The 12,964-nt window shown below is 41.6% G+C and overlaps 1 protein-coding gene across 1 annotated transcript; it reads right to left on the bottom strand.

The window, feature by feature from the left end:
- Positions 1-3,872: 3,872 nt before the first annotated feature.
- On the bottom strand, positions 3,873-11,981 carry LOC115394610 (neutral cholesterol ester hydrolase 1-like). The gene is given in 6 exon segments (XM_030099955.1): positions 3,873-7,185; positions 7,324-7,495; positions 8,615-8,684; positions 9,671-9,757; positions 9,760-9,892; positions 11,784-11,981. Coding segments are annotated over 6 exon segments (1,221 nt in total). The 5' UTR covers positions 11,919-11,981; the 3' UTR covers positions 3,873-6,561.
- Positions 11,982-12,964: the final 983 nt, after the last annotated feature.

Below are 12,964 nucleotides of genomic sequence, written 5' to 3'. Positions count from 1 at the left end.
ACACAAACACACACACACAGCAGACTCTGCACCTTCATGCTGTGGTGCTGTGAAGAGCAGCGCATGTGTGTTTTTATCTGACCACATGTTAAATGTGCACTTTTTTGGGGGGGGGGGAATGGGGGGGGGGGATCTTCCCCCATGTGAGCTGAATGGAAAGGTCAGCAGATTAGGCCTCGAGGCAGGGATGGACTCAGCTGCAATTAGGCCCTGGGGCAAACTGTGAGGCTGTCGGACACCCCCTGCCCCCACCCCTCGACTCCTTGCCTGTTGCTGTATCAGTCACTTTTAAGCAACCGTCAAGTGTAGACGGTGCAGCTGCGTCCTGAATCCTGTCAAAACTTCTAGAAATCAGAGCTTTCAGTCTCACCTGATGGTGTTTAATTCTAGTCGACATTTTCAGGTCAACAGCGAGAGGCTGAATTGTATTAATACAGGAGGATGAAACACTGTGTTTTATTTAAAACGAGGTTAGCTATTGTCCATGTAAACAATACAAATTTAAGTTATGAAATAAACTGTTGTACAAAACGTAGGTGTGACAATATCATAGAGCAGGTGTCAAACATAGGGCCCATGGGCCAAAACCAGCCTGCAAGAGGCTTCAATCAAGCCTGCTAAACCAATAAATTGTAAAAATTTCAAAGAAAATATTGATTAAAAAAAAAAAAATCCTTAATATTAGCCGACACAATGCTGAGACTTGAAATGAGATACAGGTGATGCTGCATGAAAGTCAGTGCTGTCAGGTGAAAAACATCCATACTGCAACAGCTATAGGACAAGTTTCTTTTTTCTATCTGTATTTTGCACCAGAAGATACTATTTAATTTGGAATTGTTCTAACTTTAATGAAGTAAATTTTTGGTTTTGCAATAATATAGACATTTTCATGTGGTAAAGTTTAAATTTTAAGGTTGTTATGGCACTAATTTACTGGTCTGACACACCCCAGATGAAATCGGGCTGTAAGTGACTCCCGAACCAAAATATGTTTGAAACCTCTGTAAACTTAAAACAATTAAATCAGGGGATTTTCTTTGGTCTTTACACCACATTTCAATGAATCCTGCAGAAGTGACGGACACTGCTGAGGTTGAAATGGGGACTTTGGGGCTCTGCAGCCACCCTACTGAACCAGGGTCACATGGCTGTGGGAAAACAAAGTACAAGTTTCCTAATGAGTGTGTGTGCACACATACACACACGCACTTGTCTGTCAGGTTCACCTGTTTACCTGAAGCCGGCGATCACATGACCTCGCAGGCATGCCGTTTCCGCCACGCACCGGTTTCTTTCTGTCTCTGCAGGTTCTGACTTGACGAACAGGAGAAAGAAAGGAACCAGAAATCCGTCACGTTTTCCAGAGAATAAACTACCTTCTCATTCTGGCCAGGATGACAGACGGAGGATGATCTGGCACGAGTCTGTCTTTTATTGTGAAGTATTTTATGACTTCTCATTCTAGCAGGACGTCAGGTCAGAACTGTAAATGGGAAGACAAAGCTGGAAAGAATCTCCGAGGTGTTGATCCATCAGAGAGAGCCCGTAAAACTTTACAGTGATCATAAAACTCCAGGATAAATCAGGAATAAAAGAAACACTTGATCCCTGCATATTTCTCACAGCTGACCTGCAGATGCAGCCCGAGCTGAGATCTGGCGCCATCTCCTGAGTCACACTTAAAATGAAGCAGTGTGTGCTTTTCTTCATTTAAGCTCCATCTGATATATAATAGAGTAACTCCATGATGCACAAGTGTTTTCATATGTCAGGACTTTGAACTCTGCATGGTCGGTGAATTTTAAATATTTAGATTGTAAAAATAGTGGATTGTTGTTTTTCATGAAAAATAAAATTGTGAACAATTCTTGTTACTATTTTTTTGTTTTTGGCAGAATAAAAACTCTTCGTGATGAAGTGGCATATGTTTTGCCCCATACCCCCACAGAAAGTTAAATGAGGTAAAACCAGTGAATTATGAAGAACGTGAAGTGAAGTTTTATCTATCGTGTTCTTTGTTGTGGCCAGGACTGAGATGCTTCTCAGTTTCTTATTTATCAAAGTTGGTTTCCAACAAATTTTGTCAACAGAGATCACACACAGAAGTTTGCTTTGACTCACCCTTTCTGTATCTATACCCTCAATTTTCTACCTTTACATGAGTGTTCTACATTTTCCAAAAATTAAGTGTTGTTTTTCACAGATTCAAAGATTTTTTTTTTGTCAAACTATGGTTTAATTTTACTTGAACCTCAAGTGATGAAGTCCAAAAGTTGCTTTAAATCTCACCAGTCCTGAAAACATTTGTGTGTAATCGGCAAACAAAACAAATTCCACTAGATCAGATACTTCAGATCTGTCAGTAATGCATTTTTAAAAACAGCTTAGGCCCCAACACTGACCCCTGAGGGACACACTCTTTTCACAAGGAGTTTTCTAAACACAACAATCCTTTTTTAAACCACAATATCACATGCAAATGATTTAAAAAAGCACTAAGAACAGATTTTACTGGAGTAAATCAAGATTTATTTTTTAAATAATCAGAAGAAAATCAGACGGTTGTTGTAAGGAACTGAATATGACTCTTTGGATGGAATGAGATAAACATCACAGAGAAAATCTCACAATAAAAAAAGCTCCCGTAATTTTAATCACAGTAAAGCATTGAGGAATGTAGCAGTAACAAAGAAACACCCAAATAATTTAAATACAATACAGCACTAATAAAATACCAACATCCTGCTCCTCATAAAGCACTAAAGATTTCCCAGCACACAATAAACCAGATTCTTCATAGAAATTATAAGCCCAGCAGGAGTTTTTATACTAATTCATAAGTTATTCACATAACAGAATCTTAACCAAGATATTTCAAACTACTTCTCAGTGACCAACACACCATCTAGTGGTATAAAACGGCATTGCAAGTCGAAACTTGCTCAGTTCGGTAAACTTACCAGCAACACTTCACAAAATTGTCTTTTAGAAGATGGTGCGACTGTTGTTTTGCCTCACTTTGATCATTTAACAATACTGATTCACAGTAAACTATTATATTGCACATAATTTTTTTTAAAATGATAGTGTTATATTTTTAATCAACGTGCAGAGAAATACACCAAAGTTCACAAGAATGCTGGGAACTGTGCAATTTGCCTTGTAATGCCACTTTGTACCACAATGTGGCGCAGCGAGTCTTGTAATACCCTGAAAGCAGCAGACTCTGATGAGAGTAGTGATTGGAAACTTAAAGCTCTCTGCAAGAAATAACAGAAAAACCTTTAAAAACAGGGATATGGACTCACTGCTGCCATCTAGTGCACAGAAGTCACATTACATGGGGCGTAGTATTTGTAGGATTCAAGAGGAACATCTCAGTGTTCACATTTCTAACCTTGAATATCATCAAGCGGCCAAACTGTGCTCGAGTTTCCGAGCCAAAACGGTCTGACAGCTCATTTTGAACACCGTGAGGCAGTATGGGGGGGGCGTGGGGGGGTGGATGAGGTGGAGAAACCCGATAGTCCACCGGGGATCACGGCTCGGGTGGTTATGCCGTAATTCTCGCATAAATTTCACAGCCGTCATGGTCGTCAGTGCAGCAGGTCGGGGGTTCGAGGGGACACTCTCAAACACACAATATTGCACAATGCGGGGAGTCCACACTGCTGTGAACTCTGGCACACTTTTTCCAACCAAACACAATCACCACTGTATCATCAGGAGTTTCAGTGCATCATAAAAGAGAGAAAACTCAGACTGGAGGCAGTATGACAAATGCTTATCTTGCTAACTTCTTCAACAAAGCAGCAACAGATGCAGAACACACACTTTTAAAAGGATTCTTTTCAGGAACTCAGTGAGGTTTTTTTTTTTTTTTTTTTTTGATGAGGAGCTCAATGAAAAATGCTGCCAGTGTTCTGCATGGTGCGGCTGCCAGGGATCGCATTCCTCGTGTGCAGAGGGACACGCCGACATAAATCCACTGTTTTTTGTAGAAAAAGTGCAAAGACAACTCTAAAAGACCAAAATAACATGTATCCATGCCATATCCATCCCAAAGTGTCTGCAGATACATAAAATGAGGAGACGTCTGGAGCTTTTCCCTTCAAAAGCCTGCGTGACTTATATTATCTAACTGGGCACACTTTATAATTTTAACATCAACAGTTTTTTTAATTTAATACAGTTAATTTGATTAGTTAAAAACTCAGATTAAAAAAAAAGAGAAGACACGAGGGAAACGCCAAAATTCCTCAGTTCATTGAGAGATAGCAGCTCTACAACTCTTTTTTAGATCAAGACGATAACGCACAACAAGCCGAGTGACGGTTCTGTACGTCCTCCAGTAAACAGGAGTTTGTTGAAATTGTAACAGATTCACTATTTACTGGAGACAACAGAGTCTGAAAATACTTGAAAGCAGCTTCATGAGCAGAGAGAGAGAGACAGCAGCTTTGCAACAACAACAAAAACATACTGATACCATTTTATTCAAATTCTAAGTTGTGGGTGGGGGTGGTTACATATCATTTAGGTCCACTAGATGTCACTGTATGACAATAGAATGCTGGGGGAACTTGTATTACTTTTCCCTCTTTATGAAGCATTTTTTCCACCAATGTGAAATATATTCTAGAAAATACGGTAACGGTTACATTGGCGCTGAATTCCATTTAATAAGACCCATAATAGGGGTTTAGCGAAATAAGTGGATACGTCAGTGATACGTCGTTATTTTACGGTAAAGATGGTACACGCTTTATTTGGGTCAATTTAAGCTCACAGGTCATTATTAATGTCCAGTGGCTTTAGGATTCTGGTGTGAAGGTATTGACCACGCAAATGAGCCATGAGATTAGAGCAAAGTAAGCAGTTAAAAAGCGATCCTGGTGAGTGAAGCGAGCAGACAGAGCTCTTGTCTCTTTGAATTATTGCACTTAACTGCAGCCAAAAGTCAGCGGTTCAGGTTTCTTTTAGCGGTAAGAACTTCCAAAAATCCCCCATTACTGTCAAGAGCAGTTTATTCACGGCCTTTCTGACAGATTTGAGGTCATCTGCTTTTTATTTCTCTTTGAAAGTGCTTTTTATAGGACTGAGCGCATCGACAACTCTGCAGCTGTACCAGAAGTTGCAGTATTGCGAGTTCCACATTCACGACTGTATCTCCAACAAAAACAATAAGCCATGAGCACACTGCCTCCGTCTGAAAGTTTTGCATTCAGTTACACTTTTTTTTTTTTTTTTTTTTTAAATGAATATGGTTCCAGTGTTTAAGAGTTTTTCATAATGAAAACTGACTTGATTTATAACAGCCTTATATGATGTTCACACTTTGGCTGCAGATAAAATATAGATTTAAAATGTTTAACGAGGCAATCTGACGTTGATGAATTGATTAATTTGGAATAAATGTCATAGAAAACAGGGAGAATGTAGTTTTGTAGTTTCACAGCATTTGTATGCAGCAAACATTTTACATTAATAAACTAGAAAACACAATTTGACCCACACCGTTGAATCTGAAAGTCAGTTTGACCTTGAACAGTTTCACAAAAAAGCGGTTTTTCTAATTCTGCTATTAAAAACAAAGGTTTCAGGGTAAAATAATGACAGTTTTTTGGTTTGTTTGTTGCTTCCAAATGTGAAAATAGAAGGGGGTATAATAATAGAGGGCTTGACAAAAAGCTTGATTTTATCTGTCAGTAAAATACTAAAAACACGTGCAGAAAACTTTTAAAACGAGGAAGTTTTGACTTCCATCCAGGAAAGTGTAACTGGGGGGTGGGAAAGTTCAGACTTTTAACCAAATGCTGTCAAAGCAGGAATTTCCTCACTTCTAAAGTTACAGGAAACTCCAAAACTGAAAAATGATTTCACAAATCAAATCCATACAAATTACTAGACACTAGAAAAACTCCATGAGCTGAGACTCGGCAGCAGTCACAACTGTGAAGGAGTGAAACATGAAAATACTATCGACGCTTCAATGTGTTCAAACATACTGTCAAACTGAAAACATCCACAGTGTTATCAGATGAGACAAGACTAAAAGAGAGCTCAGTGAAGCAATTTTGACTTGTCAAAGCGGCAGTATGTGTGGAGCTGGATTAAAAATAGTATTTCTTTATGATGAATGGCAGCATAACACCTCAAACAGATCAAATTTCCAAGTTGGTCATACTATCAAGATTAACATGAAAATCGCAAGACTTGATTTTGGCCTTTTTAAATGATGATAATGTTATTTTTGTAGATTAAGGAAGAGCCTCAACTCAGCGAGCCCCTGCACCAACACACCAGATCACCTGAGCAGATTCTTATCAGACAAGATACATTCATCACCAGATTCAGGGGTGCTGGAGCGAGAAACATCAAAAACATGGAGGACGCCCAGGACTGTGCTCCTCTGTCAGGGAGCAGCCACACAGGGAATCGAACCTGAGATCTTCTGAGATAAAGCTACGTTTTCTGTTTTTCCCTGCAGATGCAGCTCGGAGGTCTCGGACCTCTGCTGCTCTTCTTCTTTGGTGGCTCCAGGACGGACGCGCTCACCTACAGGTTCTGGTCCAGCCAGCGAGCGTAGCTGGCCAGGCTCCTCTGGCCGACGCCGGACAGCATGGGCAGCTGGGAGTACACCATGCAGCCGTGGAAGCCGTCCACCAGGTGCTCGTTGGTCACGTCGATGCCGGCGTCCCGCAGGCGCCTGGCGTACATCAGCCCGTCGTCCCGCAGCACGTCGAACTCGCAGGTCATCACGTACGCCTTGGGGGTCCTGCTCAGGACCTCCGACTCGGCCAGCAGCGGCGCCGCCCTCACGTCCGTGAGCGCGGGCAACCTGCCCACCACGCCCGGGGTGCCCGTTTTCTGGACCAGCGGCTCGAAGCGCCTGCCCCGCCCGGTGGGCGGCAGCAGGGCGGTCCAGCTGACCCTGGAGCGCATGGCGGCGGTGACGGCCGGCTCGTCCAGGGCGCTGTGGTTGTTGGCGAGCAGCACGGGCTCCAGGGACGAGTCTCCGCCCAGGTACTGCAGCCAGAAGCGGATCATGATGTGGCGGTGGAGGATGGGCACGGCCTGGTTCTGCTGGTAGGACGACGTGTGGAAGTCCAGAGTCTGCAGCACCGGGTAGATCAGGGCCTGGATCTTAAACTTCACCTTCTGGGCGTCGTCTAAGGCGAGCTGTGCACACAGTCACAAACAATCAAAAATCGCACACTAACCAGTCACTTAATGCACTGTGTGTGTGTGTGTGTGTGTGTGTGTGTGTGTGTGTGTGTGTGTGTGTGTGTGTGTGTGTGTGTGTGTGTGTGTGTTTACCCCCTGAGACACGGCAGCAGCCAGATTTCCCCCGGCGCTGTCTCCGGACACACACGTCCTCTCGGGGTCGATGCCGTAGCGTTGGCACACCTCCTCGGACAGGAAGGCCCGCGCCGCCGCCATCGCATCCTCGTACTGATCTGGGAACACCGCCTCTGGAACCAGGCGGTAACTATAGCAACCGAGACATTACGCAAGGGCCAGCTGAGAAATGAGGTGCAGCTTTTTAAGGCTTCGGAACATGAACCACATGTTTGACAGTCCTCAGTCCAGATTGAACAGCAGACCTCACACTCTGGAGATTCTGATCTGAAGATCTTAGTAAAACAAACAGTAAGAGGCTTAACTAAGAGCTGCTGTGACTCACTCCTGCCACCTAATGTTCAAAAGTGACACCACTTAAAAGCCTCACATATTGGATCTTTAATGAACGCCAATGAGCAAATTCGGGTCGATATTAAAAAAACAACCTTTTCAGGAAACCTGGAAAAAGCAAAATCCCTCTGAAAAAAAAGTATTATTTTAAAAATGGGAGAAAAATAGGTTGATTTTAACATTTTTAACAATGTCTCATAGAGCGAAATGCCCCAAATGCCACCTTATTCACTTGAAGTCCATCTTTTCTGTATGAAATTCGCTGCATCCCCAAAAATGTAATAAATGCGCCGGAGTAGCCTGCGATCACAAGTTTTGGATGTTGTGCTACACCACTTCAGTGGATCCCTACTTCCCCAGTGGTCTAACTCAGAACAGCAGGTTCTCTTCAGTCCTCACACGCTGGGTCTTCCTAGTTTTGTACTATATCCTCAGTTTTTGTCACTATTGTTCTAGAAGAACCATGAGGCCTCGGGCACGTTGCCCGAACACGGTGTTCTCTTTGTTCTGCGTCTGGAGGAACAGTCTGGGCGTGTACCTGCAGGCTGAGTCCGAGTTGATACAACTTTCATATGAAAGGAAACATGTGCAACACTACAAGCAACTGTTTTAAAAACCTCCGCTGTTCAGAAAGAGACACAGGCTTACCACACAAGCTGCCTGCTTGCATAGACATCATTGTTTCAGAATAAGAAGCAAATCCGAGGTCGGCAGTCAGGAGGCTGCCGACGATTTCACAGACTGCGACCTAAAAATAATCCTCCGACAACAACGAGTGGATTATCCAGTCATGAAGAGTCTACTGCTGCTGGCAGTTTGCTTTACAACTTCCTGTAATCCCCAACTTGCAGTTTAATACAGAGGAAAACTACCTTTTTTTTTTTTTTTTTTTTTTAATCTGAAGCATGAAACTTACTCGACAGACATGACGACAGCATCCAGCTCCTCAGCCAGCGTCCGGCAGATGTAGTCGTAAGAGGTCATCCCTGTAGGGACGAGAGATTCGGTGACCAACAGTCAAATGATCATCAAACATCTCAGAATGTAAAAACACCGCTTTGTGATGTTGTTCTGCAGTTGGCTGTTGGTGCTCAAATGTACTGGAAGCCACGATTGTATAAAAATAGATTAAATCTTCTGGAATAAAGTCGCAAAATCAAAGAAGTATGTCGATTTTATACGTAAAATTACCCATGTAGTTAAAAAAAAACATCAAAAATTAAAAAGCTGGGGTTTGTTTTTCTTGCTTGTTGCTTTGTTCCCCCCTGAGAGGACAATGCTTCTTATTAAACAGTAAACTGTCGCACTTTTAACAAAATTAACCTGAAAATCTCTATTTGTAAGACAAACAGTTAATTATTATCATCATTATTATTTTTTGTGCAACTTTGGATCTTATTAGCAAAACATAATTAGTACATAAATGTACAGGATATTTACTGCAAGTCTGAACAATCCCCAAATAAAAATAATTCTAAAAAGGTTGGGATGATGAAAAAAAAAATCAATAAACACAGGATGGAAATAATCTAAAATGTGAATTAGGCACACCTCACTTTTCCAACTCTTAATTGTTCCTTTTTCAATATGTATCAAAGTAAATCAAAGTAAATCAAAGAGCAACCTCGACAGCTGTCCAGTGGTGGATCACCTAAATAACCATGAACTTGTTCCTCCTGCAGCAACATGAAGGACGTTGGAGTATTAGCAACATTGATCTGTAACCATTTTTAATAACGTTGTGAGATTGTGAGGCAGCACGTTATTACATAGAGACGATTAAAGAAGTTTCCTTCACATTGTAACTTACAATGAAAACCAGTCGCAGAGCTGCTGTCTCTCTCTGTCCAGCTCATTGAACTGTTAGCTTGAGCTGTTTTCCTAGCAGTTACTATTTCTTTAAACTCCTGATTACTGAATTAATCCAATACTAGTTGTGATTAGGAGAAATTGCCCATTGTGAGAAACTGACGCATGCTGCCGAGAGCCCATCCTCCCCCGTGGTAATACAGGACCGCTCTCTTCAGCTTCTTCCCCCCCTTCGGCTGAAAGACCCGGGTTGGATGCCGCCCAGCAGGGTGTCGGTCACTTGCAAGGTGGCGGAGGATCGAGCGTCGACGTCTTCGACCAGGCACACCAGCCGGTTCAGCAGGTGGATCCGGTGGCACAGGCCCAGCTCGTGAGCAATGTCACCCTGGAAACACCATCAGAGGGCTGCAGTCACACCACAGGTGAAAGGTCACAAGCTTGAACCCTGAGGTGAAAGACACAACTTCTGATAACTCTTTTATTCAAACTCACTCCTCGCTCACTTCAAACCTCTGGGCGGGGTGTGAACAGCAGTCCTGAGCAAAGTGTGTGTGTGTGTGTGTGTGTGTGTGTGTGTGTGTGTGTGTGTGTGTGTGTGTGTGTGTGTGTGTGTGTGTGTGTGAACCCGTTGGACCGCACTGACGCATGAGAGGAAGGTGTGAGAGCCCAAAAAGACAAAAGCGTTTCACCTCCTGCACACATGCAACTACTTAAAAAGAAGCAGGTAAAAGGTCAAAGTTCAAATGTCCTCGTTTGTGGCTTCTGGAGCTCATGTGAGGATCTGCTGCACGAGGATTTGAGCAAGTGTGAAACACCTCTGTGTCAGAAAAACTGAAAACCTGCAGCACTTGTTGAAGTGTTCCTGGCTTACAGAGGTCACGACCTATCAAAGGTGGTCCAAACAAGGAAAAGAGGAAAATCAGGTGGTTCACTGATGCAGATGTGGAGTGAAAGCTGGCCTGCACAGTCTGCTGCTGCAGAGCATTCAGGAAGTGGTCTTGTCTGATGACTTGGCCAGGTGAACACACGGAAATAATCAAACTTCGTTACAATTTAGATGACACTAATTTTTCAATGTGGGATATAAAGTTAAATGACACTTCCTTCAGGAATAAATGACTCCCTCTGTCCTTTTTGTTCATTTGATTCCCAATTAAGACACTGGTGAGAAATACTTTACATTATGGACTTTAAACTGCCTTGAAATGCAAAATAGCTGAATTTTAAAGATGAAATTCAAAACGCAATCAATCGCAACTAACTGTGTCAAATCTGTGATAAATCACAATATCACAATTGTAAAAAATAATCTTTTGACAGCTCTGAAACTCATTGTATGATAATGAAATATACTTCCTGGTACTGTCTGAATGCCCAACACATGAAAAATAATGACATTATAAATTGACATCCTCAAAGAGTATGAAGTGGAAAAGAATTTTAAAGTTCCAGGGGATCCAAATTCTTTTCAAGTTATGCAATACTTTTACAAAGTCACTTGCCCAACACTGATCACAATATAACATAAAGCACAGTAGCATATGAACATTTTTTTTAATATTTAAAACTACTGTAAATGTTAAACTTTATATTTTTCATGAAGTTGAAAATGACTGAATGTTACATTTAATGGAGAACTTCAATCACATTACAATCTAAAACACAGGGATATCCCTTTGACTTGAATCTGTAAAATGGGAAAATTACCAAAAATGTATTTCATATAGTAATCTTAAGTTAGCTCTTCATTTATAACAGTTAATTTTATTTAAAATTAGTACATAGTGTAAACGTCACACTTTGATACGTCTTTATCTTGTGAGATAAAGGAAGATTTCATGACATTTTACTTTTTATCATTGGAAAAAAAACCATAAAACTCATAAGATGAATATTCTAAGTGCTATTATTTTAGGGGTGTTATGTTTTGTGATCCGTAAAGCAGCAATTTTATGTTTTTTTCCCCACAACTACAAATAAACATTAATACAATAAAAAAAAAAGCATTTTTGTAATTTTGTTCAAGTGTCTAATTTTACTAGTTTCGATTTTTTTTTTTTTTTTTTTTTTTTTGTTAATATTAGGAAACTGAAGGTTCAATTTTGATTACATCCAACCCCTTTTTCTGCTCTTTACATCATGCTTCATGTTAAGATCTTCGTTATCTGAGTTTTTTTCCCTCAACCTCCGTGCCCTCCGCGGCTCTCTGTGAGCGCACTGCCCGTCTCTGTCACCTCGTCCCCCGGCTCTCAGTCAGAGCATCCCCCGGCTCTCACCGCCAGCAAGGTGGGTCGGAACACCGCGTCCAGCAGCATCAGCTTCCACGGCTCGCACACGCCGCTCGGCAGCGGCAGGTAGATGTAGTAGGCGGCCGCCGCCAGCAGCACGACCCCGGCCAGTCGGAGCCTCATCGCGGCGGAGAGTACCTGTCAGAGGGAGCGTCAACATGAGGCTCCCCACCTCCGGTCGCCGGCTGTCGGTGTCTCCAACAGGAAGCTACGGGATACGGAGGAGGGATGCAGATTTCAAAGTAAAAGTCCTCAACGATGTTTTTGATGAACTTTTGATAAGGCGGGAGACAATTTTGCCTTATTTTGAAGGGCATTGTAGAAAGTGGGACACATTTCTTGTCACTCATGGGAAATTCGGTTAGCTTCTGTTTTGAAAACTTTAATTAACCACATTTGACTCGAAATTAAGTACATTATTTTTAATAAATAAAATTTACAAAGTATATTTATGTCAGTTAAGAGCAACGTTTCTCTATTGTTCACCTAAAACTTAAATGTTTCCGCTATAACTTCTTGTTTTAACAATATTCACTCCATTTCCATTTCATTTCTATAGCACCAAATACAACACAATAATTTCAAGGCACTTTTACAGAGAAAAAAAAAACCCCAACAAATCCAAATGAGGATGAAAACTGCAGAACCAGGTTCAGCTTCATTCATTTTCCTCAAGAGGATTAATAAAGCATGATTAGTTTATTTTGATCTTCATTTTATGTACTTTAATGCTAGATATGTTATTCACAATTTTTTATGCTTATATTAAAACTATAAAGAAAAGGGAAATGGATTGTGAAACAACACTCAATTTTTTTGCCCCATACCTATGTGGCTAAACCTTCACTGGTGGTCACGCCTTTCTTCCACACCTGTATCCAATTAAGACCCAGAGAGAGAAGCTTACAACAGGAAGCTCAGTGTTTGAATCATTGTCTGACTGACTTTGTTGTCCACTGCAGCTGACGCGATGGGGTTGCAACTGAGGTGAGGGTTCAGAGATGTTAAGTAATTGAAGTCAGTCAAATATAACAATCACAACCTGAAATCATTTGTCTCTTTTGTCTAGATGGCTGCTGTTATCCTTACTAGCTGTTGGAGGACATCAGAGAAGTGGTAAAAACCAACTGAAAACTGCTTATTGGCTAATGAGATGAATGTATGGGCTG

This window comes from Salarias fasciatus, chromosome 9 (assembly GCF_902148845.1).
Source record: "Salarias fasciatus chromosome 9, fSalaFa1.1, whole genome shotgun sequence".
NCBI classification, from domain to species: domain Eukaryota; kingdom Metazoa; phylum Chordata; class Actinopteri; order Blenniiformes; family Blenniidae; genus Salarias; species Salarias fasciatus.
Note: the sequence above shows the minus strand (reverse complement) of the source record. Positions and strands in the feature narration are given on the sequence as shown.